General features: G+C 51.6%; 1 protein-coding gene across 2 annotated transcripts in view; it reads right to left on the reverse strand.

Annotated features, from left to right (window-relative positions):
* URB1 (URB1 ribosome biogenesis homolog) overlaps positions 1 to 25,192 on the reverse strand; it is a 67,385-nt gene that overhangs the window by 14,593 nt on the left and 27,600 nt on the right. For both annotated transcript variants that reach the window (XM_057545466.1, XM_057545465.1), the window contains exons 14-30: positions 23,982 to 24,094; positions 21,992 to 22,111; positions 20,481 to 20,597; positions 19,881 to 20,019; positions 18,934 to 19,104; positions 17,396 to 17,589; positions 15,408 to 15,662; positions 13,974 to 14,153; positions 11,679 to 12,534; positions 10,566 to 10,767; positions 9,694 to 9,877; positions 7,767 to 7,825; positions 5,973 to 6,166; positions 4,933 to 5,043; positions 4,775 to 4,838; positions 2,797 to 2,968; positions 1,986 to 2,088 (exon numbers count right to left, since the gene is read on the reverse strand). In XM_057545466.1, the coding sequence (XP_057401449.1) occupies positions 1,986 to 2,088; positions 2,797 to 2,968; positions 4,775 to 4,838; positions 4,933 to 5,043; positions 5,973 to 6,166; positions 7,767 to 7,825; positions 9,694 to 9,877; positions 10,566 to 10,767; positions 11,679 to 12,534; positions 13,974 to 14,153; positions 15,408 to 15,662; positions 17,396 to 17,589; positions 18,934 to 19,104; positions 19,881 to 20,019; positions 20,481 to 20,597; positions 21,992 to 22,111; positions 23,982 to 24,094 (3,234 nt within the window). The remainder of the gene's footprint in view (positions 1 to 1,985; positions 2,089 to 2,796; positions 2,969 to 4,774; positions 4,839 to 4,932; positions 5,044 to 5,972; positions 6,167 to 7,766; positions 7,826 to 9,693; positions 9,878 to 10,565; positions 10,768 to 11,678; positions 12,535 to 13,973; positions 14,154 to 15,407; positions 15,663 to 17,395; positions 17,590 to 18,933; positions 19,105 to 19,880; positions 20,020 to 20,480; positions 20,598 to 21,991; positions 22,112 to 23,981; positions 24,095 to 25,192) is intronic.

The following is a 25,192-nucleotide window of genomic DNA, read 5'->3' on the forward strand; positions in this document are numbered from 1 at the left end:
TAAAATGTAAAAGCGGCGGTATTTGGAGATTTCCCTAACTTGAAAGAGCATTTACTAGTTACCTCTCTTCACAAAAGGCCTTCCAGATCCTGTCCTTCCCCCTTACCCCCACTATTCAAGATTCTGGGAAAAACACTGTCATGATTTTACTATTTCTCTACTGTTTTCCAAGCCTTTGCCTTCTGTCTCCTAAAAGCTCTACTGAAAGAGCAACAGACTAAATGATTTGTTATAATTCACTAAAGTTGCATCATATTTTTAGACTGTGGAAAATCTATTTTCACGTTTGATGAGAAACAGACTTAGCCAGCACTGCCAAGACCTGGGGGGAACCAAAGAGCGCAGTAGATGTGCCTCACTTAGCCGCTGCTAATAGCCGCCAGGGCAGTTACGGTGTCTGCTGGCCATCGTCATCTGACATTTGCATGAAATGAAATGCCCCTGCTCTCCTGCAAAGAAACTCGGGCTCAGCCACAGAACCCAGTGTTCGTGGAGAGGCTAGTCTCTGAGAACACAGCCCTCTCGCCTCTCTGTTAGGGACTAAGGGCAGTGCTGGAGGGTCAGCAAGTCCATAACGAAGAGCATTTGAGTATAAAGAGACCATCAAGTTTAAAAGGGGAGAAAACAGGGCAATCAGTGAGGCATGGTTTCCTGGTGCACCTAATCTACAGGGCCAGCACAACCAGCAGGGAGGAGGAGTTAGGGAGCCCCTCAGGCATCACGCTGGCTGGTCCCCACTGGGCATCAGAGGGACCCTAATACAGAGGAAGGACGAGGCTCCCGCTTGGTGCCAGTGGAGGCCACGTGAGGAGCAGTAATGGCCACTCCTGTCCTCCCAGCCAGGAAGCGTCAGCACAGGGGCGCCGGAACTCCCCAGCCCGGCGGTAACCGGGAGGAAGGACGAGGAGGAGAGATGGAGGATCGACAAACGGGGATGGGATCAGAATATCCATAGGCGAAAAAATGAAGCCGGACCTAAACATCACACCTTATACAAAAATTAACTCAAAATAGGTCACAGACTTAAATGTAAAACCTACAACTATAAAACTTTCAGAAATAAACATGGGAGAAATTCTTTAGGATGGAGCGATGGGCAAAGAGTTCTTAAGACCTGACACCAAAGCATGACCCATAAAAGGAAAAACTGATAAACTGGACTTCATCAAAATTGAAAACTGCTGCTCTTTGAAAAACTCTGTTAAGAAGGTGAAAAGATAAGCTACACAGTGGGAGAAAATATTTGAAAATCACATATCAAACAAAGGACTAATAGGTACAATATATAAAGAAAACTCAACAGTAAAAACAAACAAACAAAACCCATTAGAATAAATGGGAAAAAGACGTGAACTGACGTTTTACCAAAGAGGATTACAGATGGTAAATAAGCCACAAGATGTTCACCATCATTAGCCATTAAGGAAATGCAAATTCAAACCACAGTGAGATAGCACTACACACCAATCACCGACAAAATGCCCCAAACCAACAGACCTGACCGGCCTGGGAATCAGACGCTGGTCTTTACCAGTGTGTACTGATACACGTTTCCGTTCTTTCTGTCTCTCCGAAGCATTCACCCACAAAGATTCCCACCCTCAGGGTAGCAGACACAAAATGCAATTTCAAAAACATACTTAAACCAAGAAAAAGCCAACCTTAGCAGGCTCTCACTCATTGTCAAAGACAAAATCTCTCATTTCTGCTGGTATGTGACCACTATTCAGTGAAAATTCAGAAAAGGCTCTTGTCATTAAAATTAGGAAGACATCAAAGGGACACTCCCAGATTTTAAAATTATAATTAAAAAAAAATCACTGTGTATTCAAAACATTAACTGTTACTTTGCTGAAAATCACTGGAATGGAAAGGTGAGAAGGCAGCTGAAGACCCTTCAAGAATTATTTTCAAGATTAAGGTCCTAATTCGGTAATTATGGTAATAATCATGCCCCCTCAACCCACCCCGAAGGCTGCAATTACCTGGCCTGGTCAATTCACTGAAGAGATGGAGGAGGAAACAGGGGTCATAAAGGTCACTGAGATCCATCGTGCTCCTGTCTTTAAATATCGGTTCCTGTGTGTCCTGAAATAGCCCGAGACAAACAGAAACGTGTGGTTCGACTGCGTAAGTGTAACACCATGTGAATGTTTAACCACTGTTACCTAGAGTTCAAATTATTTTGAATATTCAAGCCCATTAAAAAATGGTTCTAGTGCTTCCCTGGTGGCTCAGTGGTTGAGAATCTGCCTGCCAATGCAGGGGACACGGGTTCGAGCCCTGGTCTGGGAAGATCCCACATGCTGCGGAGCAACTAGGCCCGTGAGCCACAACTGCTGAGCCTGCGCGTCTGGAGCCTGTGCTCCGCAACAAGAGAGGCCGCGACAGTGAGAGGCCCGCGCACCGCGATGAAGAGTGGCCCCCCTCTCGCTGCAACTAGAGAAAGCCCTCGCACAGAAACGAAGACCCAACACAGCCAAAAATAAATATAAATAAGTAAATAAATAAATAAATTTTTTTAAAAAAATGGTTCTGTTAAAAAAAAAAAACAACAGTGCTTGTACGTGAAATTATACCTTTGATATTTGCCTTTGTGGAAAGAAGTTATAAAAGAAACAAGTATGGCCAGTGCTGAAAAGTTCTGAAGCTGGGTGGTGGGTATATGGGTCCTGTCTCTGTACCTTTGCAGATGGTTGGAATTTTACTTATAAAAAGTTAACAAATCACAAGAAAAGCAGTGCTTGTATTTTACAGCGGCTAAAACCTGATGGCTTCCCCCTGGGCCCCCCGCACCTCGGGGGGCAGCAGCCTCCGGTTCTGGGGGAAGTGGAGGACAGTCTTCATCATGCGGTCCGGATCCAGCAGGCGGAGGATGTCCCCGACGCTCGGCTGCTGCCACAGTGACTTGCCCAGGCTCTGGCACGTCTTCTGATGCTCCACGGCCGCTGGGCCCCAGGGCAGCAGCCTAGAGCCGGACGGGAGAGCAGACGGGTCACAGGGCCCCATCGGGGACAGCGGTGCCGATGGTGACGATGGCACCGCAGGTAGCTTTGTCGAGCAGCTAGCACGCCAGGCACTGAGTACACGTCCTGTGTGTTGTATCATTTAATCCCCATCATAACTCAGGGGGAAGGTGGGAGTGATGGAGAGGCCGACGATGACGAGGGTGGCGTGACAGTGTCGGGGATGATAGAGGCCAACACTTACGGAGAGTTCACAATGCGCCAGGCGCTATTCTAAGCCTTTCAGGCGCATTCATTTCACTTCATCTGCACGGCTATCCCATAAGGTAGGTACTACTATCATCCCTAGTCTGCAAATGCGGGAAGAGAGACACAGAGAGGATCTGGAACGTTGCTCAGCTGGTCCCCTGCCCAGCTGGTAAGTGGCAGAGCAGGAATTCAAATTTGGGGAGTCTGGCTCCAGAGTCTGTGCTGGACACAGCGGCAGAACCCTGGCAGCTCAGCGATGCTCTACTGATACAAACCTTTCCTCGCTGCCACGGGGCCGTGAGCGCACCAGGTCCACCTGCACAGCCTTTGCGCCGCCCCCAGCTCTACCTTCCGCGCCACCAGTCCCCACGGCAGCCGCCCAGAGAGGTCACCTTGCCTTCCTCCTGGAAGGCGACTGAACCCGTCCGCGCCCAGGGCACCCTCGTGTGACTTCCATTAACCTGAGAGGGGGTTCTGAGGCCGCGGGGGGTGGGTAGGACAGCTCGCTCTTCACCGTGAGGGAGACTGCTTCTGTTTTCTCTCCTCTCCCTCATGTACACAGGGGCTGTTTATTCCAGAAAGAATACAACTGACGCAGCACCACCTCCAAGGCAGTAAGTGGGTGAGGCCACGAGGGAAAGGGAGAGACAGTGTTTATTCATGACCTGGGCTCTTTTAAGAGGCAGAAAATGGTTCTCTTTACTGTATTTTTTCGGCGGGGGCGGGCGGCTTCTAGGCTAATACATCTTTAATCTTTAAAAAAAAAAAAAAGAATTCTACAAGGGAAATATTTTTTTCCCTTCCCTGCAGAGTTCTCCTGAACTATTTTTCTTGGCCCAGTAAGCTTACTTCCTGTCTCAGCACACAAAGCTCTTCTTATGTACTGGGCAGATGCTGGGGTGCTGGTCCCAAATTAAGGAGAAAAGAAACTAGGGCAGCAAAGAGAATCTCAGATGCTGTCTATGAATAGCTTAACCCCGGCCCTTGCAGAGCTCAGGCAGGGCCCAAAGGGAGAGGAATCAGCCCAGCCCCTCAGGGCCCAAAGCTGCGCTGGCCAAGGACCAAGCGGCCCCTGGGAACCCAAGAGAGACAGACAGACAGACACAGAGACAGACAGACAGGAAAGAGACAAATCCAGGGACAGACACCATGCACGCACACACACACACGCACGCACGCATGCAGGCACACAAGGAAGAGGGCGGAATTAACATCCAGCCAGCGCTCCTCAGTCTTTTCCCAGATCCCCACCTAAGTCACTCCCACCTAAAGGAAGGGACCAAGAGAAAGGTTTTCAGAAGAATCAACTAAATGACCCCCAGGTCAGGAGTGAGTCCGAGGGCAGGTCTGTGACAGACACACACTGTCAACCAGTGAGGTGGCCCAGCCCAGACAGGCCCGGCCATCAGGGACCATCCTCCCAGTGAGGGGCCAGAGCAGCCCACGCTGGCAATGGTGTGTGAGCCGAGGGGTCCACGCAGCCCCCCCTTTTCCCTGGGGGAGCTCACTGGGTGGGGCCTTCAAGGCCTGCCGTTCTCACCTCCAGGCCCAGCGCTCACCTGAAGTTGACCAGGCTATGGTTGTTCTGTTCGTAGGCCCGCAGGAGAAGTAAGATCTTCTGGTCTAAAGTCAGTTGAGGGTCGGTTTAGAAAGCTTCCTGGTGACCCCCCGAGACCTTATACGCTCTGATCACACCGCCCGGTCCCCGCACCCTCACCCAGGACGCTGAGAGAGGCTCCGTAGGCCCCGAGGAGCACGGCGAAGTGGCTGCTCTCGCAGACAGAGGGACACAGCCTCACTGCCACCGACATCAGGTCCACCAGCGCTTCTGGAAGAAAAGAACACTGAGATGCCCAGCAATACGGGGGATGGGCACATGCAGAGTAAAAGTGGAGAAGGAAGCACTTCAGCAAACACAAATGCTTGAGCTATCCTTCTCTAGACTACACTGGCCCGAGGACTGTACCTGGTCCCTTCCCTGCTTTTTCCTTTTTTAAAATAAACACATCTTTGACGAGGCTGCCATCAGCCTCTCCAAGCCCCCTCCCAAACTTTAAGCATTTTTCTCCATGATTATGTTACCAAAATCTCTAATATTTCTACTCCTTCCTGAAAGCGGGGAGCCTTTCTACTTTTTCTACTGCCTGTACCAGGAACTTGGGTAAGGGTTCTCTCCAGTTTAGCAGTTTATTACAGACCAGCTCTGCAGTGATTCCTAACAGTTTGGGGATGTCAATTTTGTCTCTAAACAGGGTATGGCTTCGGGAGGGCAGGACCCCTCAGACCTCTGCCATCTCCCACAGCCTTCGCCATGCTAACGTAAACGCTCACCAAACCGACCAGGGAAGAAGCCTGGGCTGTATGATTCCCTAGCAGGGACCCACCAACAGGGACCTTCGAACCCTTTGCCCTTGATAAAAGTTTCAATCACCCCATTAAGACATTTAACGCAACTAAACAATTTCTCCCAGGTGAGAAACACCCCCTCCTAACTCCCCTTAACTCCCAGGTTTTAACCCTCGCCCACGATATGGCAGAAAACCTTAAATCTGGCTTCCGCAGGCCAGAATAGGCTCTGAAGAGAGGTGGTCTGCGTTTGCTGTGTGACCCCAAGTCAGTGGAAACACTTCTTGAGCTTGGATTTGACAGACATGAAATATTCGGATACCGTTTGGGTAATGCTTCCTTAGCTCTGAGAACACATGAAATCCGGGAATAAGCTCCGCGTCTGAAGTGGGAGGTGGGGTGAGGAATCACCTCTGATGGGACTGCCTGGGGTTTCCTCCTCTCCAGCCGTCAGCAAAGTGGGCAGGAACAGGGAGTGCTGGGTGAGCATCATGTGGACCACCGAGAGCTGGGTGAGCCGCGAGCACGCGGCGCTTTCCGGGAGGTACAGGAGCTGTACGGCAGCACGAAGGGCCTTTAAAAATGCATGGTCCTGATACCGAAATCTAGGAGGCAAGAACCAAAGGGAAAACTAGCTTCATAAACAATAGAAAACCTTTTTTCTCGACATTTTATTAAGGAAAACTTCCAACATGCCACAAAGGTGAGAATCCTAGAGTGCACATATACCCGTCACCCAAACCACCCATGCTGCTGCAGCACACCTGCAGCAGCACACACCTAGTTGCCCGCCCGTCCCGGGGAGCACTTCTGACCTGGCCTACCTGCCGGCTCAGCTTCCCTCCTTCCTTCCTTTCAGCTACTCAAAACACCCCTCTAACGGTTCAGAAGCCTTCTCATCTTAAATCCCTTTAGAACCCACTAAAGAAATGAAAGCATCATGCTCTGGAGAAAAAAGTTTTTAGTCATATGTGAATATTGTTAAGAATCACTTAGCACACAGGGAGCATTCTAGAAACGCAAATTAACCAAAGAAATGTCGTCATGTCACGAAGGTAATCCTCAGTTGCCATTAACCTCTGACCCACCTTCACTTATTTCTCTCTCTTGGGTATTTTTCTCTGTTTCAAATTGATGAATAATCAGGGAAATGAAAATTACAGGTGCAATGAAATACCGTTTCATGACTACCTGAGTGCCAAAAAGAAAGAGTCGGACCACATCAACTGCTGGTGAGGAAGTGAGGACAAAACGAACTTCCACACCATGTTACGTTAGCTTGGAGAACAAATCAAAAAATCTTGTAAAACTGGAGCTGTGCCCACATTAAGAGCCAGCAAGTGACCCCTCCCCCCGAAAATCTGGCACCTGGGCACAAAGAGACATGCAACGTTCACTGTAGGGTCGGGAGGGAGGAGGGAAGGAAAGAAGGGAGGTCCTGTCCATGAGTAGGACACTGGCTACATGAACCGGGGTACGGTCGTAAGACAGAATGCCCCACAGCAGTAAAAAGCAATGACTTGGATCTCCATGTATCAACACGGGTAACTCAAAAACTTCTGAGTGCAAAAAAGAGACAATAAAGTGATACATCTGTATATAATGTCAAACTCAATAAACACTGTTGTTTATTGTTTAGAGACATACTGACATGCAACCAAAGTGTTAAACACACAGGGCCATGACAAAACTCAACCTCAGAAGAGTGACACTTTGGGTCAAGGGAGGGAAAAGACGCAATTAGGGCAAATAGGGAAAACTGTCGGCATTTATTAAATCTGGGTGCTCTTGTATTGTTCTCTGCACATTTCTGGCTTTTAAAAAATATTTCAGTAAAAAAATTTATTTATTATTTTTTTCGGCCGTGCTGCGTGGCTTGTGGGATCTTAGTTCCTTGACCAGGGATCGAACCCGAGTCCTTGGCAGTGGGAGCGCGGAGTCCTAACCACTGGACCACCAGGGAATTCCCAAAAAATATTTCATTTTTTAAAGGCTGCTTCTCTCATCGCTGTTAGAAGGACACACATGCCAACGGGCAAATCATTTTCCCTCCCCAACATTGCTGTCTCGTCTCGTCTGCCCAAAATGGGAGCAGTATCTGCTCCACCACGTCCTTTACGCTAATAACAAGCTACACCACCGGCCCTGCACCAGCAAAGACACTCGCCGCCACTGAACAGCACCAAGAAGATAAATTCAACTTACTTGAGTCCAGTCTTCACAAATTTCTGCCAGTCACCAGGATCAATTTCATTAAGTGAATTCTAGGAATAAAGTAAGCAAGAAATATATGTGGAATATCTGAATTAATTTAAAATAGAGGACACAGAATTTAAATTACAGCCCTACAGTAAATATGGAGTATAGTTATCTAAGTAATTCGCAAAAGCTTGCAGTTGCTTCTTACTTTGATTTTTTAAATTGTTTTGTTATTTCCATTAGTAGCTCTGTCTTATGATCTGGCCTATGATCACCAAATGACCAACAGAAAATTCCCAAGTAGCTGCATAACTTTCCCCTTTGTCCACCACTCTGAATAGCACTGACTGATCTGCGACACACAGAGATGCAGCCACATGTGACTGTTTAAACACATGAGAGAACGTCTACCCAGAGCAAGACCACTTCGCCCTAACAGGGCCAACGTAGGTGCACAGTCCCTGACATGGAGAAAAATCTCCACACATGATGCATTATGTTACATCGGAAGAGTGGCTGCTCTGGAGGGAAGGGGACCACCTGGGAGAAAGCACAAGAGAGCTTTCTGCAATGATGAAAATCTTGGATAGCAGTGTGGGCACAGGGGTACCTGTACCTGTCAGCACTAAACTACACACTTAAGACCTCATATTCCACGAGATGAAAACCACACCTCAATTACAAGGAAAGGGCTGTTGGAGATGCTGATAGCGGGGAGGCTGTGCACGTGTGGGAGAAAGGGGCACGTGGCAACTCTGAGTTTCCACCCAATTTTGCTGTGAACCTAAAACTGCTCTAAAAAATTAAGTCTGTTAAAAAAGGGGGGGGGGGAAGCAAGAGCGAGAGAGAGAGAGAAAGAAAACAGCAAAGTGGGGTAAGGAGGGAGGCCTGTCCCGAGAACACAAATCCCTAGAAGAGCACAGCCCAGCACCCCCAGCTCCACAGCTCGGTTCCCTTACATCTCAGGAATGCTCCTCCTCCTCTTTCCTAGCTCTACTGGGTCGGGTTCCTACATGTCTTAAGTTCACAATCCTGTAACACAACACATTAAGTTCTTCCGGATGCTAATTATCTCTGTGCAAAAATGTAACATTAAAAATAAAAGAAAATAAAGGCCCAAAGCAGCTAAATATTTCCAAATTTTATGAAAGCTCTAAACTCACAGAGCCAGGAAGCTCGTTGAACCCAAAGCACAGAAAACCTGTAGAAACAACTCTCGGGCATATCGTAATCATATTGCTTAAGCAATGTAAAGAAAAACATCCTCAAAGCAGCTGGAGAAAAAAGGCATCATGTAAAGAGAAATACAGATAAGAATGAGAGATTTCTTATCAGAAACAAGGCACACCAGAAGACAGTAAAGCAACATCTTTAAAATGCCTGAAGAAAATAAAAACTGTTAACCTGGAATTTTGTATCCAGTGAAACTCTTCCTAACTCAAACTGAGGCCAGTATTACCTGACCCTAAAGCCAGACAAGGACACTGCAAGAAAATAAAATTATAAGCTAATACCCCTCATGCACACAGATACAAAATTTCTTGGTAAAATGTCAGCAAATCAAATCCAACACTATATAAAAATGACAACATATCACGACCAAGTAGGTTTATTCTAGGAATGCAAGGGTGGTTTAATATTCAAAAATCAGTTAATATAATTCACCCCATTAACAGTCAAAACAAAAAACAATACCATATAACCATCTCAGCAGATACAACAAAAAAGCATTCTGACAAATTCCTGATAAAAGACGGCTCATCATTTCAAAGTTTGCCCTCCACCTGCCCTTCGCCTCCTAGACATGGCTCCTCTCATCCCCCACCAGGTCGAATTCACGCCACCTGGCTTGAATGTATCTGCAAACATGGGTTTGTCTATCCCACTCTTTCCCTTAAAAATTTAACCAAGGGCTCTAATAAGAGACACCGACCAACAGTTCGTTTAATCTTAGCAGCATCTGCTTCTCTCGATCCTGGGTACCATCATCTTGCTGGCCGCCGCTAAAGGACGCGATCACCCACTGTACACAGGCCTCCAGCAGAGTCTTCTTCCAAGCACGCAGCTCTTCTGCCGACCCTTCCAGGACAGCCAAGACAGAGTCAGCCACGATCCAACTGCGGCAGAAGACAAAAGTCAGAGTTACAGGCATGGCCCAAATCCCTCTAGCTTTAAGTATATATAATCCAACATCACAATGGGCCACATAAGGCAGATGCCCTGAGCCCTGGTCCCTACACTAACTACCCAAGCACAGAGATCACAGGCTTCCCCCTGCCCCTTACGCAAACTTCAAAGACGTACCAGAACTTTTACGACTAGGGGAAACACTATTAGCACGCCAGAAAAAGGATATATTGTCCAGACTTTGTCTAAATCAGGCTATCTCAGCCTCAGCGCTACTGACATTCTGGGCCAGATAATTCTCTCTTTGGGGGGAGGGGAGGGGGCCTGTCCTATGCATTACAGGATATTTAGCAGCACCCTTGGCCTCCACCCTCTAGCAGCCAGAAGCAACAAGCCCCCATACCCATATCGTGAGAGTAAAAGATGTCAGGCGTTGCCAAATGTTCCCTGGAGTGGGCAAAATCACCCCTGGTTGATAACCACGGCTCTAAGCGAATCAGAACCACCCACTTATGGAGATGAACTTGCTCCAGCCAGGATGGAAGTAGAGTTCTCGGAGGAACTGCGTTCTCCACAACTGCACAACAGCAATGCAGCAATTTCCACTGCTTTATAACCACTACAGGGAAAAGGGAAGCTGAGACAGGTCGAGTCATTAAACAATCTGAGCCTTCATACCTCTTGTGACCGCCTGGAGTCTGAAGCAAGCGGGGCAATCGGTCCATGAGGACATGGAGGTCCTTGGCTCTTGCAAATGGGACCAGCTGGGCCAGGATCTCCTGATGCAGCCCAGACTCTAGGGGCCCATCAGCACTGAGAAGCCTGGTCTGCAGCGGCCTCCACAGGGCCTTCCTCAAGACAGGAATGACAGCAGAGGATACTGGGGCAGACAAACAGGAGAGGGAGGTGAACACCGCAGAGCACTACAACCAGCTCACAAGGGCTGACGGCTCTATCTCAGGAAACTTGTGACCTGCGTGATGCCACACTGGTAGCACGAGACTGACCACGGCAGGAGCTGTGACGCCACGGAAATCGGCAAATGCTACAAATCAGTCTCCCCCAAGAGTCAGCGGCTAAAACATTTACCAGCACGCCACTGGTCACCTCTCATCACTCAACCCTGACAGGGACTGTTCAGTCCCGCAGGCCCTGGGTACAGCCCCAGCTCGAGGGTCGTGACGAGACGGTGAGCACCCAGGTCCTGAACTCACTCGGGAACAAGAAAAGCACTGAGAACCACTGGCCGGAAGACGCCCTCCTGCAGGGGCGCTCTTACTTTTTAAAAACATCTGTTATCGATGATGTGAAGCTACGCAGCACAGAGGTAAAGCAGTGAGCGAAAAATCATTCATACACACGACAAAAATGAATTAAATTAAATTGGAAGTGATCAGAAAGTGCCTTGGATCTGAAACCCAATGGGTGGAGAGAGAAGAGAGAGCTGGGCCCAGCTGAGTGCCTCGGCTCAGCACGGACTCACCAACGCTCCCAACGGTGGGGAGAGGGGGACGGGGCAAAGGACCATCATCCAAGCCACTCCCTCAACCTAACAAGACCCAGCCGGGGTCGCTCCTTCCTTGGCCCCCAACGGCCATAGCTACCGCCCACCGCCGGCCCCAGCTTCCCGTGGGTAACTCAGGGTCGATGGGAGCTCCATCCTCAGAGCTGGGTCAGATATCGGAGGAGAAACAGAACTAAACGACACCCCCAGAACGTGGAGTCCCAGGGCTTAAGGGCGGACACACAGTTCTCAGCCCTCCCGGCTGCCCAAAGCCCCCCTTCCTGTACCTCCTGTGGGGCGCGTGAAGTGCTCCCGGGTCCTGCACTGGAGGTACGTGCGGACGACAGGGAGGAAGTCGTCCAGGGCCTCCTGCAGGCAGAGCCCCAGGCTGGCCCGCCCGCACCACCGCTCAAACTGCAGCACGTGGGGACAGCTGTGCTGCAGGAGCAGGGCCGCGGTGCCCAGGGCCGCCGGCGTCCGCCGGGCCAGGCAGTAGTCGAGCAGAGCGACCCCGACGGCGGGGGCCAGAGCCGGCTCTCTCTGCAGAGCCTGGAGGAGCACGGCGTCCAGCTCGTCCACGGCCAGCGTGGGCAGCAGAGCCCCCAGGCCTCTCACGTACTCGGAGGCCCAGAGGAGCTCGCCGCTCTGCAGCTGCTCCTGGGGGCGGCTGGTCAGCAGCTGGACCAGGGTCTCCCCGAGAGCGTTCAGGTGCCTCTCCTTCTGGCGGGACTCAGTGGGTCGTTGGGCCACCAGGTGGGACTCGGGCAGGCTCAGCAGGGCCAGGGTGACCTCCCGGAGCTGGGCGCCCTCCATGTACGGGTGCAGCCCCTGCAGGGCTTCGAGCTGAGGAAGGGTCTTTGGCATCGGCGTGGCTGCGCGGGCCCTCCGGTTCCGCAGCTCTTTCAGGACACTCTGGGTGACGGCCTCCGAGTACCTGGCCAGGAGGCCCAGCTGACCAAGGCCCTGGAGGACTGGGGCACTCGCCACCAGCAGCGGAAGGATGCCCGCACTGAGGTGGGCCGCCAGGAGCTTCACGAGGACGGGACTGAGGGTGTGCGGGGGAAGCGCCTGCTGCTCCCGGGCCAGGTACCAGCCCTCCAGCGTGGGGTGCGTGAGGATGGCCACGAGCACCTCCTCCAGCGTCTGAAACACAGGGACAGGGCCCAGACCTCACCCACGGCCCAGCCACAGCGGGCACTGAGGAGGACGGAGGGCAGAAAGCAGCTTCCCTAAGCCACTCCACCCTCAAGCTCACGTCCCAGTGCCCCTCTCAGGGGTGCCCGCAGCACCCCAACCCAAGCCCAAAGCGCTTACCCCATCGTAACGCACCTCCTCCCCTGTACAACGATGGGGCCCGGACTGTGACTCAGTCAGTGACCCCCAGACCGGCAGGAATCTGATGAACGCAGCCTGAATGAATTCACTGTGTAGTAAAACTCTCTCCACAGTCACTCAGGCAGGGCCGGGCCACGCAAAAATGCCAAAGTGGGAGGACGATCAATCGTCTCCTGGTTCCTCCCTAGCAGCCCTGCCCTCCTAAATAAATCTGGTTGATGGACGTGGGTACCACCCGACAACCAGGGCAGGCTACCCTGGCTCCGGAGAGAGTCCGTGGCTGGGGAAGATGGCTAGGGGTTAAACGATCCAGAACTGAAGGTGAGCCTGCGTCCACTTTCAGAAGGAGACTGGGCCTCCAGTGACCCCCTGAGGAACTGGCTCTGACCCCGAGACTAGTTTAAACCACCGAGCAGAGAGCAGCTGAGTGTGCTTTGCTGGATTAGACCATGATTTGATGCAGCCTCGCTGAACACGATTCCTAGCCAATGAAGTCACCCAGTCCCCAGGGACAGAAATACATTTTTTTTCCTTATTTACTCTTCAGGAAGGAAAGAGGAGCCTATCACACTTTCCAACTGAGCTCTCCCAAATAGAAAGAAAAACAGAAAAGCACACATCAGGAGTGCTTTTGCCCAACGACTGGCTAACAGGTGGTCTTGCACCAACAAATGCCCCCCCAAAAAAGCCCCCTTGGAGATCAAAGGAAGGGATCCATGCGTTCGACTGTGAACTGAGGAACATGCCTGCACCCAAACCCAGTACAACAGGTCAAATGGCAAATGGTGAGAGATTCAGCCTGGCCCCAGTTAAAAAGCTGACTCCCGAGACTGCCAGCAGGAGGGAAGGCTCACTCTTCCCCAGGCAGAGTGGTCGCTGCGTGTACTCACGATGAAGGGCCCCACCCACTGCCCAGCCTTTACTCAACACAGGCTGCAACCCTTTAAGAGGAAAATACGCAGTCTGAGTCCTCAGGATGCTCACGGCACAGCGGGAGGGAAAGTGATCGCAGCAGGGCAAGTGTGGGCACAGAAGTGACTGGAAAGATGGACGCCCCAAGTAAACCGTGCTTCTCGCGGGGTGGGGGTGGTGGTGCTTAGTGCCTCCTCTGGACTTCTCTGCACCTCCCTACTTCCCTGCAGTGAACACATACTTGCTTTTAACCAGAATGGAGGGAAAGCCAGTGGCTGTGACCTCACAGGAAAAGGCGAACCGGAAGGAGACCCAGGGAGGAAGGGCGGCGGTACCTTGTCATTGGCCAACTCCAGCGAGGCCATGGACTCCACGTCCAAAAAGAGGTCGGACTCAGCCTGGGCGGCCTGGCACTTCTGCTGGTTCTGGGCGTCCAGCTGCTGACAACGGATGACCAGGCGCCTGAGGAGGTCCAGGAGGAACTGCAGCAGGGGAGGCCCCGTCCTCCTGCCCAGCTGTGAGGACGAGAGACACATGACCCTCAGGCCCAGGAAGGGCTGACAGTCACCAGAACACTGACTGCCGGGTCGCGCCAGGGCCAGAAGGGGTGAGTTGCGAGAAACAAGAATCAAGGAGGGTAGGCAGGCTAAAATGGCAACTCCCCGTAAACTGCCAACAACCTCAAAGTCATTTCTTTTTTTTCTCTTATAAAAGTTTTTAAATTTTATTTATTTATTTTTGGCTGCGTTGGGCCTTCGTTGCTGCGTGTGGGCTTTCTCTAGTTGCAGCGAGCAGGGGCTACTCTTTGTTGCAGTGCGTGGGCCTCTCATTGTGCTGGCTTCTCTTGTTGTGGAGGACGGGCTCTAGGCGCATGGGCTCAGCAGTTGTGGCGCATGGGCTTAGTAGTTGTGGCTCGCGGGCTCTAGAGCACAGGCTCAGTAGTTGTGGCGCATGGGCTTAGTTGCTCTGCAGCATGTGGGATCTTCCCAGACCAGGGCTCGAACCCATGTCCCCTGCATTGGCAGGCGGATTCCTAATCACTGCGCCACCAGGGAAGCCCTCAAAGTTATTTCTTAATAAGACATGTCCTCCTAAATCTTGTTGAAACACACAGATTTATTTGGACCAAGGTGAGGGGGAAAGGCCCACCTCAGAACCTAAACTAAGGGACTTCCCTGGTGGTCCAGTGGCTAAGACTCTGCGCTCCCAATGCAGAGGTCCCTGGTCAGGGAACTAGATCCCACGTGCCGCAACTAAGAGTTCGCATGCCGCAACTAAAAAAGATCCCACACGCAGCAACTAAGACCCGGAGCAGCCAAATAAATAAATATTAAAAAAACAAACAAACAAAAAAAACAAACCTAAACTAAAAATCTGTAAACCACCTCAGGGACAGAAGGCCCAACAATGAGCCGCCGAATTAAAACTCATAAAGGAAGAGGGGACGCCTGGTGGTGCCGCGGACCCGCTCAGCGGTGGGAAGGGCCCCGCCCGGCCTCAGCTGCCCCAGCGACCACGGTCAGCTGCGCGTGGCTCCCAGTCTGAGACCTGCGCCTCTGCTCCAGGGAGAGGGCACAGCACCAGCAGCCTCCCACGCCGCGGCCCGCTCGGGGCCCTGCACGCTGGCCACTGCCCTCCCCGTGTGTGGACAAACGGGGCGACAGCGGGGCGCCAGGACTCCATCCACACCGTCACTCAGTGTGGACTCGACCGGCAGAAGGCCACACTCTCTGCAGGTGGCAAAGCCAGGGAGCGGGGGCAGCGCTGACCTGGCCGAAGTTCTCCACGGCGCTCCTGACGTACAGCAGCAGGTGTTTGGCGGAGCGCAGGGCCTGGTGCATCGGGAGCTGCAGGAGGGCAGCCCGCAGCTGCCCCTGGACCCCCTCGTCCAGGAGCGGGAGTGCGCCCTGGCCCTGGCCCTGGCCCTGACCTTGGCCCTGGCCGGCGTAGGCCATCTGCAGCAGGGCACTGAAGGAGGGGGCTGGGGAGTCCAGCGGGGCAGGGCTGCCCGACGTCTGCAGCGCCTGGGAGACAGCAGAGGAGGGAAGAGAAAAGACAGCTCAGCACCAGGGGAAAAGGGCACAGGGTGCTACAACAGGGACAGGGCGACACGCACACAGAGGGACGTTTCACAGAAGTCACCTACTGACACTAAAATCTACGTGAGCCTGCAGCATTTTATTCAAGTCAAGTCCCAACACGCTCAGTCACACGTATTTTCCTAGCGTGTCCACGTGAGGGCACTGAGCCGGGGAGGTATTTACACACTCTGGAGAACAGGAGCCACGCGGCACACAGACAGGATTTTACTCACAGGAGTCACTGTGATTAATCCCTGGAAACTGGGAAATGCCACCCTGGGAAGGAGGCGGCTGGGTGAGCTGCACGCCTTCCAAAGGCCTCCCCCGGGAGGACGGGAGGATGAGAGGACATGGCCGGACGGAAGATAAGTTCCTGAAGTCATTCCGTCTCCAAGTGGGTCGTTTCTTCTAACTTAATTCCCAAACTGCCTTCTTTATTCACCCCACGTGGCTTTTCCTGTTATAACTCCAAACACTGTTTCCTAAGGCCAATACAACTAGGCTGTATGGTGCCCTGAAACTCAGCGGGGCTCAACCCTGGACCAGCAACAGCATGACCCGGGAACTTGGTAGAAATGCAAATTCCCGGGCCCGCCCCAGACCTGCTGAATCACACGCCCAGCGACCATGTCTGAACGAGCGTCTGGGGAATCCTGACGCACCCTCACGGGTGAGAACCGCCGAGCGCCTGACTCCACGGAGTGGACGCCTACACTCGGAGCACCGTGCAGCACAGCACGGACTGCTAACACCCATGGAAGCGGCTGTGTGCCCCTGACCACCTCCTGACCGCGGCCCGTCAGGCGGGAAAGGCGGCGATAGCTGTGATGGGCCTGGGCTCCGGAGCCCAGAGGCCTGCCTGAATCCTGAGTCCACCACTGCCTGGGGGCGGAACTGCTCTGAACCTCAGTTTCCCCACGTGTACAAGGAGGATAGTTAAGTCCAGACCCCTCTCTGAGTTGTGAGGATTAAATGGCGTAAAATACGTGTGATGCACTTAGGGATGAGGCCCTAACAAACCGTGAACGTGCAATCAACACAGGCTCCTGCTACCAAGTTCATAAGAGGAAGAGGTCCTCCTGAGCTGCCTGCTTTGTCAAGCGCAGCCACAACTGAGTGAATACACAAAAGCACACACACAAGGTGAATTTCTTGCTCCACCCAGAAATCCTAAGCACGCTGCATCAGAGCCAGACCTGCAGCACCCCTTTTAAGAATGCAGTCCCCTCCAAGAGAAAACCATTTCTTTCTTTCTTTTTTCACTTTCCCGTCTAGCAGAGCGTAGCCTGCTAGCGGCCTTCAGGTCCAACCGCTGAGCACGCCTAGTCTAGGGGCCGCTGAGATGTGCAGACGAGGGCCGTGAGGCGAGCGCGCACGCACCACTCGGGAAGGGAGGAGACCCCGCCCCCAACCCCAGCCTCAAAGCCCAAACGTGCAGCCAGCGGGGAATTCAGTTCTGCTGCATCGCGGAGCCCCTCGGGGTCTCGTCACATTAGCTGAGCGGCAGAGACACCACGTGCCTTCCTCTCCTACTCTGGGGAAACGAGAAGGTGAAGACCGTTCACCCTGTTAAGCTGTGAAAGCTACACAGCTGGGGTACAGCCCGCTGCGGCCCACAGGGAGGAACCTCCGGGGTTTCCTAGGTTTCCGCAGGCGTGGTGGTCGCCGCAGCTCACCAAGGCCTCTCGGGCTGGCTCCGGGATCCAGAGGCTGTAGTATCTGTTGAACCTGCACAGCTGACGGCAGCAAGGTGGGATCGGAGGCTCCAACTTGTCGTAAGACTGAAGCAGAAGACACAGAGCCAGCGGGTCTCTCTGGGTGTGGAGGAGGTCTGTCAGCACCCGTGTCAGATACGCCACGATGCTTTCTCCTGCAAAGGAGGGAGACATAGCGGGGAGAGGCTTGCTGGGACCGCCCTTCCGTGACCCATCAGTAACACCAACTCCCACCCCTATTCAAGACCCAGAAAGAGTCATAACCATTCTGCAAGCGATCACACAACCATGCTGGAAGGCAGATGCTACCACTGCAGACCATGCCAGACTCTTATTAAACACAGAGCACACGGTCAGACTTCGGGTGCTGAGGCCCAGAAGTGGAGACCCAGGCACTGAAGAGGTGAGGCCAAGGCCACCCGGGACAGGGACTTGCTTGGTGCAAACCAATCCATTTCCACTTCCTTGGCACACAAGCCTCCCTTGCAGTTAGGCTGGGACCGCACGACTCGCTTAGCCACTTCCAGGCCTGGCCAGAACACCTCTGCTTGACTGTCCACGCTCTCTTCCTCTTCCACAGTGACCTTGGAAGCCATATGTTGAGATGGCACAGCTACAGGATGGGAGCAGCCAGGATCCCCGAGCTACCTCCTGGACAACAGCCACCCGGGAGAGCACCTGAGCTGTCCTGGACTATGACAAGGTCGAGAGAGAGACCTTTATTCCGTAAACCACTGATGCACTGGGGCGCACGTGTTACTGCAGCAAAGCCTGAGCAATCCTGACTGACTACACCACTGCGATCTGTGAGTGCTGTCTTGGGTCTATGTTGCCTGGACACCCAGTAAGGATGAAGGACTTGTACCTTAGCATCAATATATCAAGAATAAATACTGGGGCTTCCCTGGTGGCGCAGTGGTTGAGAATCTGCCTGCTAATGCAGGGGACACGGGTTCGAGCCTTGGTCTGGGAAGATCCCACACGCTGTGGAGCAACTGGGCCCGTGAGCCACAACTATTGAGCCTGCGTGTCTGGAGCCTGTGCTCCGCAACAAGAGAGGCCACGATAGTGAGAGGCCCACGCACCGCGATGAAGAGTGGCCCCCGCTTGCCACAACTAGAGAAAGCCCTCGCACAGAAACGAAGACCCAACACAGCCAAAAATTTAAAAATAAATAAATTAATTAATTTTTTTTAAAAAAGAATAAATACTGAAGAGAAAATACCGGTGTTACAGCAGGTGTCTGTGCAGCCATGCAAACACATTATTTCAGACTCATCCGTCAAACGAACCATTTCCCCACGGCCTAGCCAGCCTCTGGATTCCTACCGCTGTACACTTAGTTCTACCAGCTGTGTAGCTATCACTTTGGTGGGTCTGAACCCTTGCTGCCTTGGGTTTTCAGCAATTATATCCAAAGCCCTTGGAATCCCACCTCCTACCCCACAGAGACCCAGCTGGCCTGATGCAGCCAGAACACCCTCACTACACACAGGTACCTGCTTCACTTTCTGTTCCAAGGAGCAACTTATTCCTGGCTTCCAGGGCAGCGGGGACCACAGCACTGAACGGGAATGTGAGCAGGATCATGTCTTCATTCAGTAAGAATCCAACCTCCTCATCCAAGCCTTCGCTGCCCTCCACCAGGACATCCACCATGTCGAGAACATCTGAGGCAGAAAGATGGGAATCAAGGCCAGGCAAGAGGTGCCAAAGGAGTCTACTGCAAGAACCCCACAGGTAGGGCAAGCAAGAGAACATTTGCAGAAAGAGGGAAAAATAAAAGCTAAACTTCTCTTGGGGGAAAATGCTTAGTGTAATGTTTGATTCTAAACAAATAAGGGCATTATCTATAAAATTTTAAGATCTCTGCCAGACAAAATGCAGGACTATCCAGCTCAGGTGATAACAGGTTGAAGTTTCCTCGGGTGACACTGAGAAGCCCAGAAACTTTAACCTGGATAGTCACAGAAATAAGCCAAAATCTGAGAAGCAACAGAGCATAAGGGTTAACACACAGACTAGGGGCAGAGTGTCTGAAGTCAAATCCTGACTTTGCTACATCCTCGCTGTGTGAGGCTGAGCAGATTGCTTAACCTCTCTGTGCCTCAGCTGCCTTGTCAATACATAAAATGAGGATAATCCCCCTCAACTTGGGGTTGTTTGCGAGGTTACATGAGTTAGGATTTATTAAGAGCTTAGAGCATCACCTGGCACAAAGTAAACACTGCACAAATAAAAACAACGCAGCAAATAAGCCCTGTACATATTTCCTGTTACATAAACAAATAAGGGGATTTCCAATTCCAGATGCGGCTGATCTCTGATGCAAAGAAATGGGACGTCTGCCCTCCGCACAATGCTTCAGTGCAATTCTGTTTTGCCTCTGATACGCCACCGTGGCTGGCTCTTCAGAAGCCCGAGGAGCGCGGGGAGCGGCACCCACCGTCAATGTGGGAGATGGGAATGCTGACATCATCGGCGTCCTGCCGCGTCACGGAGGCCTGCAGGGCGCTGGCTTCCTGGACAAAGTCGGACGCTTTGTCCGTGTATGAATAGGGATTCGCCACCAATGTCAGGAGAACCTGAGCATTAAAGAGTCAAGCGGGAAGTATTTAGATGGTCACACGTGAAATGAAAATGCCCCCAGATGTCACAGGTAAAATAAAGGGAAGAGCAAAAATCTTAACAGGCCTTCAAAGAACAATAGTTTTTCTGCAGAGTTTTTTAAAAAAACTTTTTGTTGTAGAATTTTTAAAAATATCTCCTTTTCGCATCAGACTACTGCTTTTAATACCGCTCTTAGTATACCACTAATCCCTCCTACAAAAACAAACGCCCAAAAGGAAGTTAACAGCACACAGTAATATAGTCCCATTTCACAGATTCTAAAACTAAATAGCTCTGACATCTCAGCAAGAATTAGGAAGCGAGTCAGGAGGAGAGGCCTCTGGGCTCCGGCACATCAGAAATGCCTCAATTATACTGAGGATCACTCAGTACGGCGTCCTGAACATGCTTCTTTACGTGGGAAATACGTGCTCACGCGTTCCAAAAACCGGATCACGGCCTCCTTGTTCTCCTCCGCGGTGTCATCCAGGTGCTCCAGCCACAGCTCCAGCTCCTGCCAGGTGTGCTCAAACAACCCTGTGTCCCGCAGGATCTGAAAAGTCAGGGAAGAACCCGCTTTCCGTGGGTCCTCTGAGACCCACGGAGCACAGAGGGGGTAAAAGTTCCATCCAGTTTTACTCTAATAGCTAGGCTTCAGAACAACACCCAGTGTTGAGGGAAACGAGGACAAGAGGTCGCTCTGGGCTCGGTCAAGGAGAACACGGTCCCTCGTCTCGCTGCTGCTTATTCCTCTCCTTCAACTCCTGAATGATAAAAAGGGAAAATATCCCGCTGCTACTTGAAAGTCTGCTTGTCAACCTGGGACTTGACTCCTCCCAGCCACTCAACCCTCAGCCTGCATGAAATTATCCAAGACAGTGACCCAGTCAGGCCGAATCATCTCAATGTGGCTTCTCAAGACCCAGGCCTGGGCCAGAAGCGCCACCTTAGTTCTGTTCTAAGGGAGCAGAACTTGTTATGAGGCAGGACTTGGTTAAATGACATCCCCAAATGGCCCGACGACAGAACTCGGGGTCTCAGCAGCCCCTCGGCACGAGCCCTGCACAGAGTGCTCTGAGGAAGAGCCCAACGTGCCATTCCACCCACACGCAGGGAGTGATCATGAAATCACACCTGCACAACCTTGTAGAGGAGGACCTTTCGCGTCCTACAAGCAGCTCAGGTGAGGTTGAAGGGTGGCAAGACTACTGGCACTTCAAAGGTAAAATCTCTGTACCCTAAATACAATGAATGTAATTTTTCTAGCAACCCACCCGGCCCCGGCCCTGACCAGGATGTCTGCTGCCCAGTGGAACCAAGGAACTAGATTTCCTAGTGCTGCAGCAAGACCTGACGTAGCCCTGGAAAATGAGTTCAAGTGTAAGAAAGAAGAGACGCCAACAAACTCCTCATTCCCTTCCGCTGACTCTGGTGACACCTGTGCTGTGGGTGACGGCCGCAGTCAATCGCCAGGGCCCTGGAGAAGGCTGAGTTTAGAGCTGAGGGAAGAGGCGTCGCCTATTAAATTGTTCCCCAGAGGGCTGAAATCTAATGTTTACTGAGTCTAGAATGTGCCAGGCATGGCCTACTATTTGATCACACGTAACCTCCCTTGCAGTCCTACGGTTTTGTTATTCCCGTTCACCACGAGAAAACTAAGTTCAGAGAAGTTAAGCAATTTGTCCAGTGCCACCCAGGAACGGCAGAACCAGGACTCAAATCTTGGAACAGGACTTCAAAGTGCCCGCTTTTCCCATTTCACCAGGTTGCCTCTTGGGAACACAGCCAGGTTAAGACAGAATACATTAAAACTGCCATAAAACCTTCTGTTTTTAAATTGTAACAGTCCTAATACATCCTTAATTCAACAACTGTTGACTAAGCATCTACTATAAGGAAGATTGTACAAAACGCTTCTAGAACCAGGAACTGGTAGAAAAGGCTCACCTTCACGATCAGAAGTTTGGTTGATGACTTGAGATGCGAATGGCTACTGGTCACAAACATCTTCATCAATAAGTAAAACACAGATCGCTTTCCTCCAATAATTTCTGCATCTGGGCCTTCCTGGAGTTTGAACAATAGAATATTATAAACGTAACAAAGGCCACTGCTTGCTGCACGAACAGGTACTGCATGCCCAGTGTTCTTCCCGGCCTCTCATCTCATCTCATTTTAACCACCACTCGGCAAGCCTGCCGGGAGGCTATACACGAGGAACCTCAGGAGTTAGGAGCTCCTCCCACACCCCCGAAAGCAGCTGTAGTTAACATCAGTCACAGCAGGAAGCACGGGGGCCCTTCAGGTGCTTCACATACGCTGACTCACTTTGTCCTCCCAACAAGCCTGCGGTGGGGACAACCGTCACCCCCGTTTCACATGTGCAGACACTGAGGCACAAGGAGGTAACGGCTGTTTAATGACCGAGGTGGGACTCAAGCCCAGGAGCCCTGGCGCAGACGCGGCACTGGCTGGTGGCGGGTGGCTGGCGGGGAAACACACCACCCAGGGCTGCCTGACTCCGTCCAACGCCACGTTGCTGCATTTCAGCAAGATGCCAGCGCTGATATAATCGGTTCCTTACACATAAGCAAGCCTCTTAACAAAGGCTTCTGGGCTTTGAACACATGGAGCTCCAGATTCCCAGCCCAGACTCCGATGCATCTGTGTCTCCCTGGAGCGTCCCCACAGCCCTGGTCTGAGCAGATGAGGGCTATTGTTCACAAAGCCCAGCAGACCCATCTTATGAGCAAAAAATGAAGCATGCGATATAAACTAATATGTTAATACCAGTTCTTTCAAGGTAAGAGGCCTCTGTTCCCTTTCCAACTAAATCGTCAAGACCCCAGTGGCCCAGTTCAGCTGGGGTAAAAACTAAACACCCCAGACTCATCCGTCATCTCACTGGGGTCCTGGCAGCGACCTCACGGGGGCTGTCAAGTTGAGAGCAGGGTCTGGGCAACACTGCCTGGGTCCAATCCTGGATCCCCTACTTACGGCTGGGACCCCACGGAAGTCTCCTAACCACTCAGCTCCAGCTGTCTCGTCTGTAAGTGGTGATAAATGAGATGATACATAGCACACTCGTGCCCAGCCTGGCATTCAGTAAGTTCTCAGTGAGAACCATCCTCAACTATGAGGCAGGTGCACCTTAGAAAGAGGACTTAGGGGAACACAGAGATCCCAGTGCCACGGTGTTCTTCCACCTTTCTGGAAATATCACCTCGGAAAGTGCCAGTGTACGTTTCCGCACTAGCGGTTCCATGCAAGAGCTCATAGAAGACGTAAGTCATTAAAACAAGTCATCTGAGCCACTGAGAAACACACTCAGACAACGCTTAATTTGGCCTGGTCGTTTTCCCTCTTTGGATAGAAGTGACATGGCGTCCTGTGTTTAAATACAGAGGTAAATATCTGTCGCACCTTGAGTTCCCTTTACGATTCAACATTATGTTCTCCAGAAATCCTAGAAGACATTATCAAAGACACAGAAAACAACGCCAGCAATCTTTACTGATTTTTCCACCAGCCTCAACCCTCTCCTGGCTTGGTGTCTATTCCCATCTCTGTCTTAAGTTCTTCCAGGACGAGGACAAAGGAGAAGGAAATGTATTTTGTTTATTTCCAAAAAGGTTTTTAAAGGACAAGAAAAATGTCAAAGAGTCAAGAGAAAAAAAGTACAAAAACTCCCAACACCCAGCAATAATATATTTTCAGTAAGGATAGCTAAGCACCTTACTTTGCAAAGCAAAGAGATTCCTGGTTCACAAATCAGGACCTGGCCTCTGCTCTAGAGGCTTCTCTCTAAAAGGAGAACCATCAACGTCTTCCTTTGCAACCAGCAGTCAGGGTTCTGATGCAGCTAGAAATTCCCAGGCCAGAAAGCCGACAAGCCTGCAGGTGAGCTAACAACAGAGGTGGGGTCACGGCCTCCTACCTGGGCCTTTAACCACAGAAATTTGCTGGCGGGCAGTGCCAGGGCCACCTTGAGAACAAGGTGTTGCAAGGTGAGAGGCACCTCCTCACGCAGGCCCTCCTCTGAGATGACGCCTGCGGGCGGGAAAGAGGAAGACAGATGAGATGTCGGGGGGTGGGGGGCAGGCGCGGGGGCCCAGCTACTGCTGCCCTGGACACGAGGACGGGACAGGGAACTGTCCAGGGAACTAGGCAGGAAGACGTGGGGTTCGGCCCATCCTTGTCCTGCAGTCACCCTCACACAGGCTGTGCCCGCTCTCCTGCCCACACACCTCACTGACACATCCCCCCGTCCCAAGGTCTATCCAAGTCCTTCACCAAAGAGCGCGGATGCTGTCTGCCCGTCCCTGCACTCGGCCCACAGTGACCTCCTCCTACACCTCAAAGTCCCCAGTGCACACTGCCCTCCAGGTACAGTCTCTCGTGAGTGTGACCCCTGGTGCGGGGCACAGGCCTTGCTCCCTAGACGGCAAGCATCTTGTGCACAGCCTGTGGCCGCCTGGGTCTGAGACAGGGTCCTCAGCCTCTGGCCTGATTTCTGGGTTAATCCTTTGCTTGGGAAGGACGTGGTACCAAATGTTAAATGGCCACTTTATAGTAAATCTCATATTCTTACAGCAAGAGAACTTTTTGCCTTTAAACCATCAAAAAGTTAATTACAGCTTTTTGAATAGGATTATTTCAGTAGCTTATATAAATTCCAAGAATGATATTTCCACAAGTCTTCCTCCGTAGGCCCAATTATAAAGTCAGTTTTATTAGACAAACTTTTCCATCAAGGAAACGTGGCCAGACAAGCATAATGTTACTTTTACAAGGTGTGGTTTGAACTTCACTGGGTAAAATATGAGTAACTATGTCAGAAGTGCCTTGCATGACCGGGACCTCCTTCTAAGGGGCTCTCATTTCTGCACCCCTCTTCCTTTGCAAAGAGGCTTTAGAATTAACATCACATAATCTCATCTGTCGATCACCCACGGCAGGCAACGCAGCCTGGCTGGCTTCTCCCTTCTCTCTTGATGCTGCCAAGTGTTCATCTGATATCTCCTTAAGGAAGACCAGCTATTTACAAAACATTGGTCCAGATGAAAACAGCCCGGCTGGCGGATCACACGCGCCGGCCACAATGCCCAGCAGCCTTCCCAGTCCTCGGCTCCGGAGCCTCTGCTCCAG

This window comes from Balaenoptera acutorostrata, chromosome 4, assembly GCF_949987535.1.
Source record: "Balaenoptera acutorostrata chromosome 4, mBalAcu1.1, whole genome shotgun sequence".
NCBI classification, from domain to species: Eukaryota; Metazoa; Chordata; class Mammalia; order Artiodactyla; family Balaenopteridae; genus Balaenoptera; species Balaenoptera acutorostrata.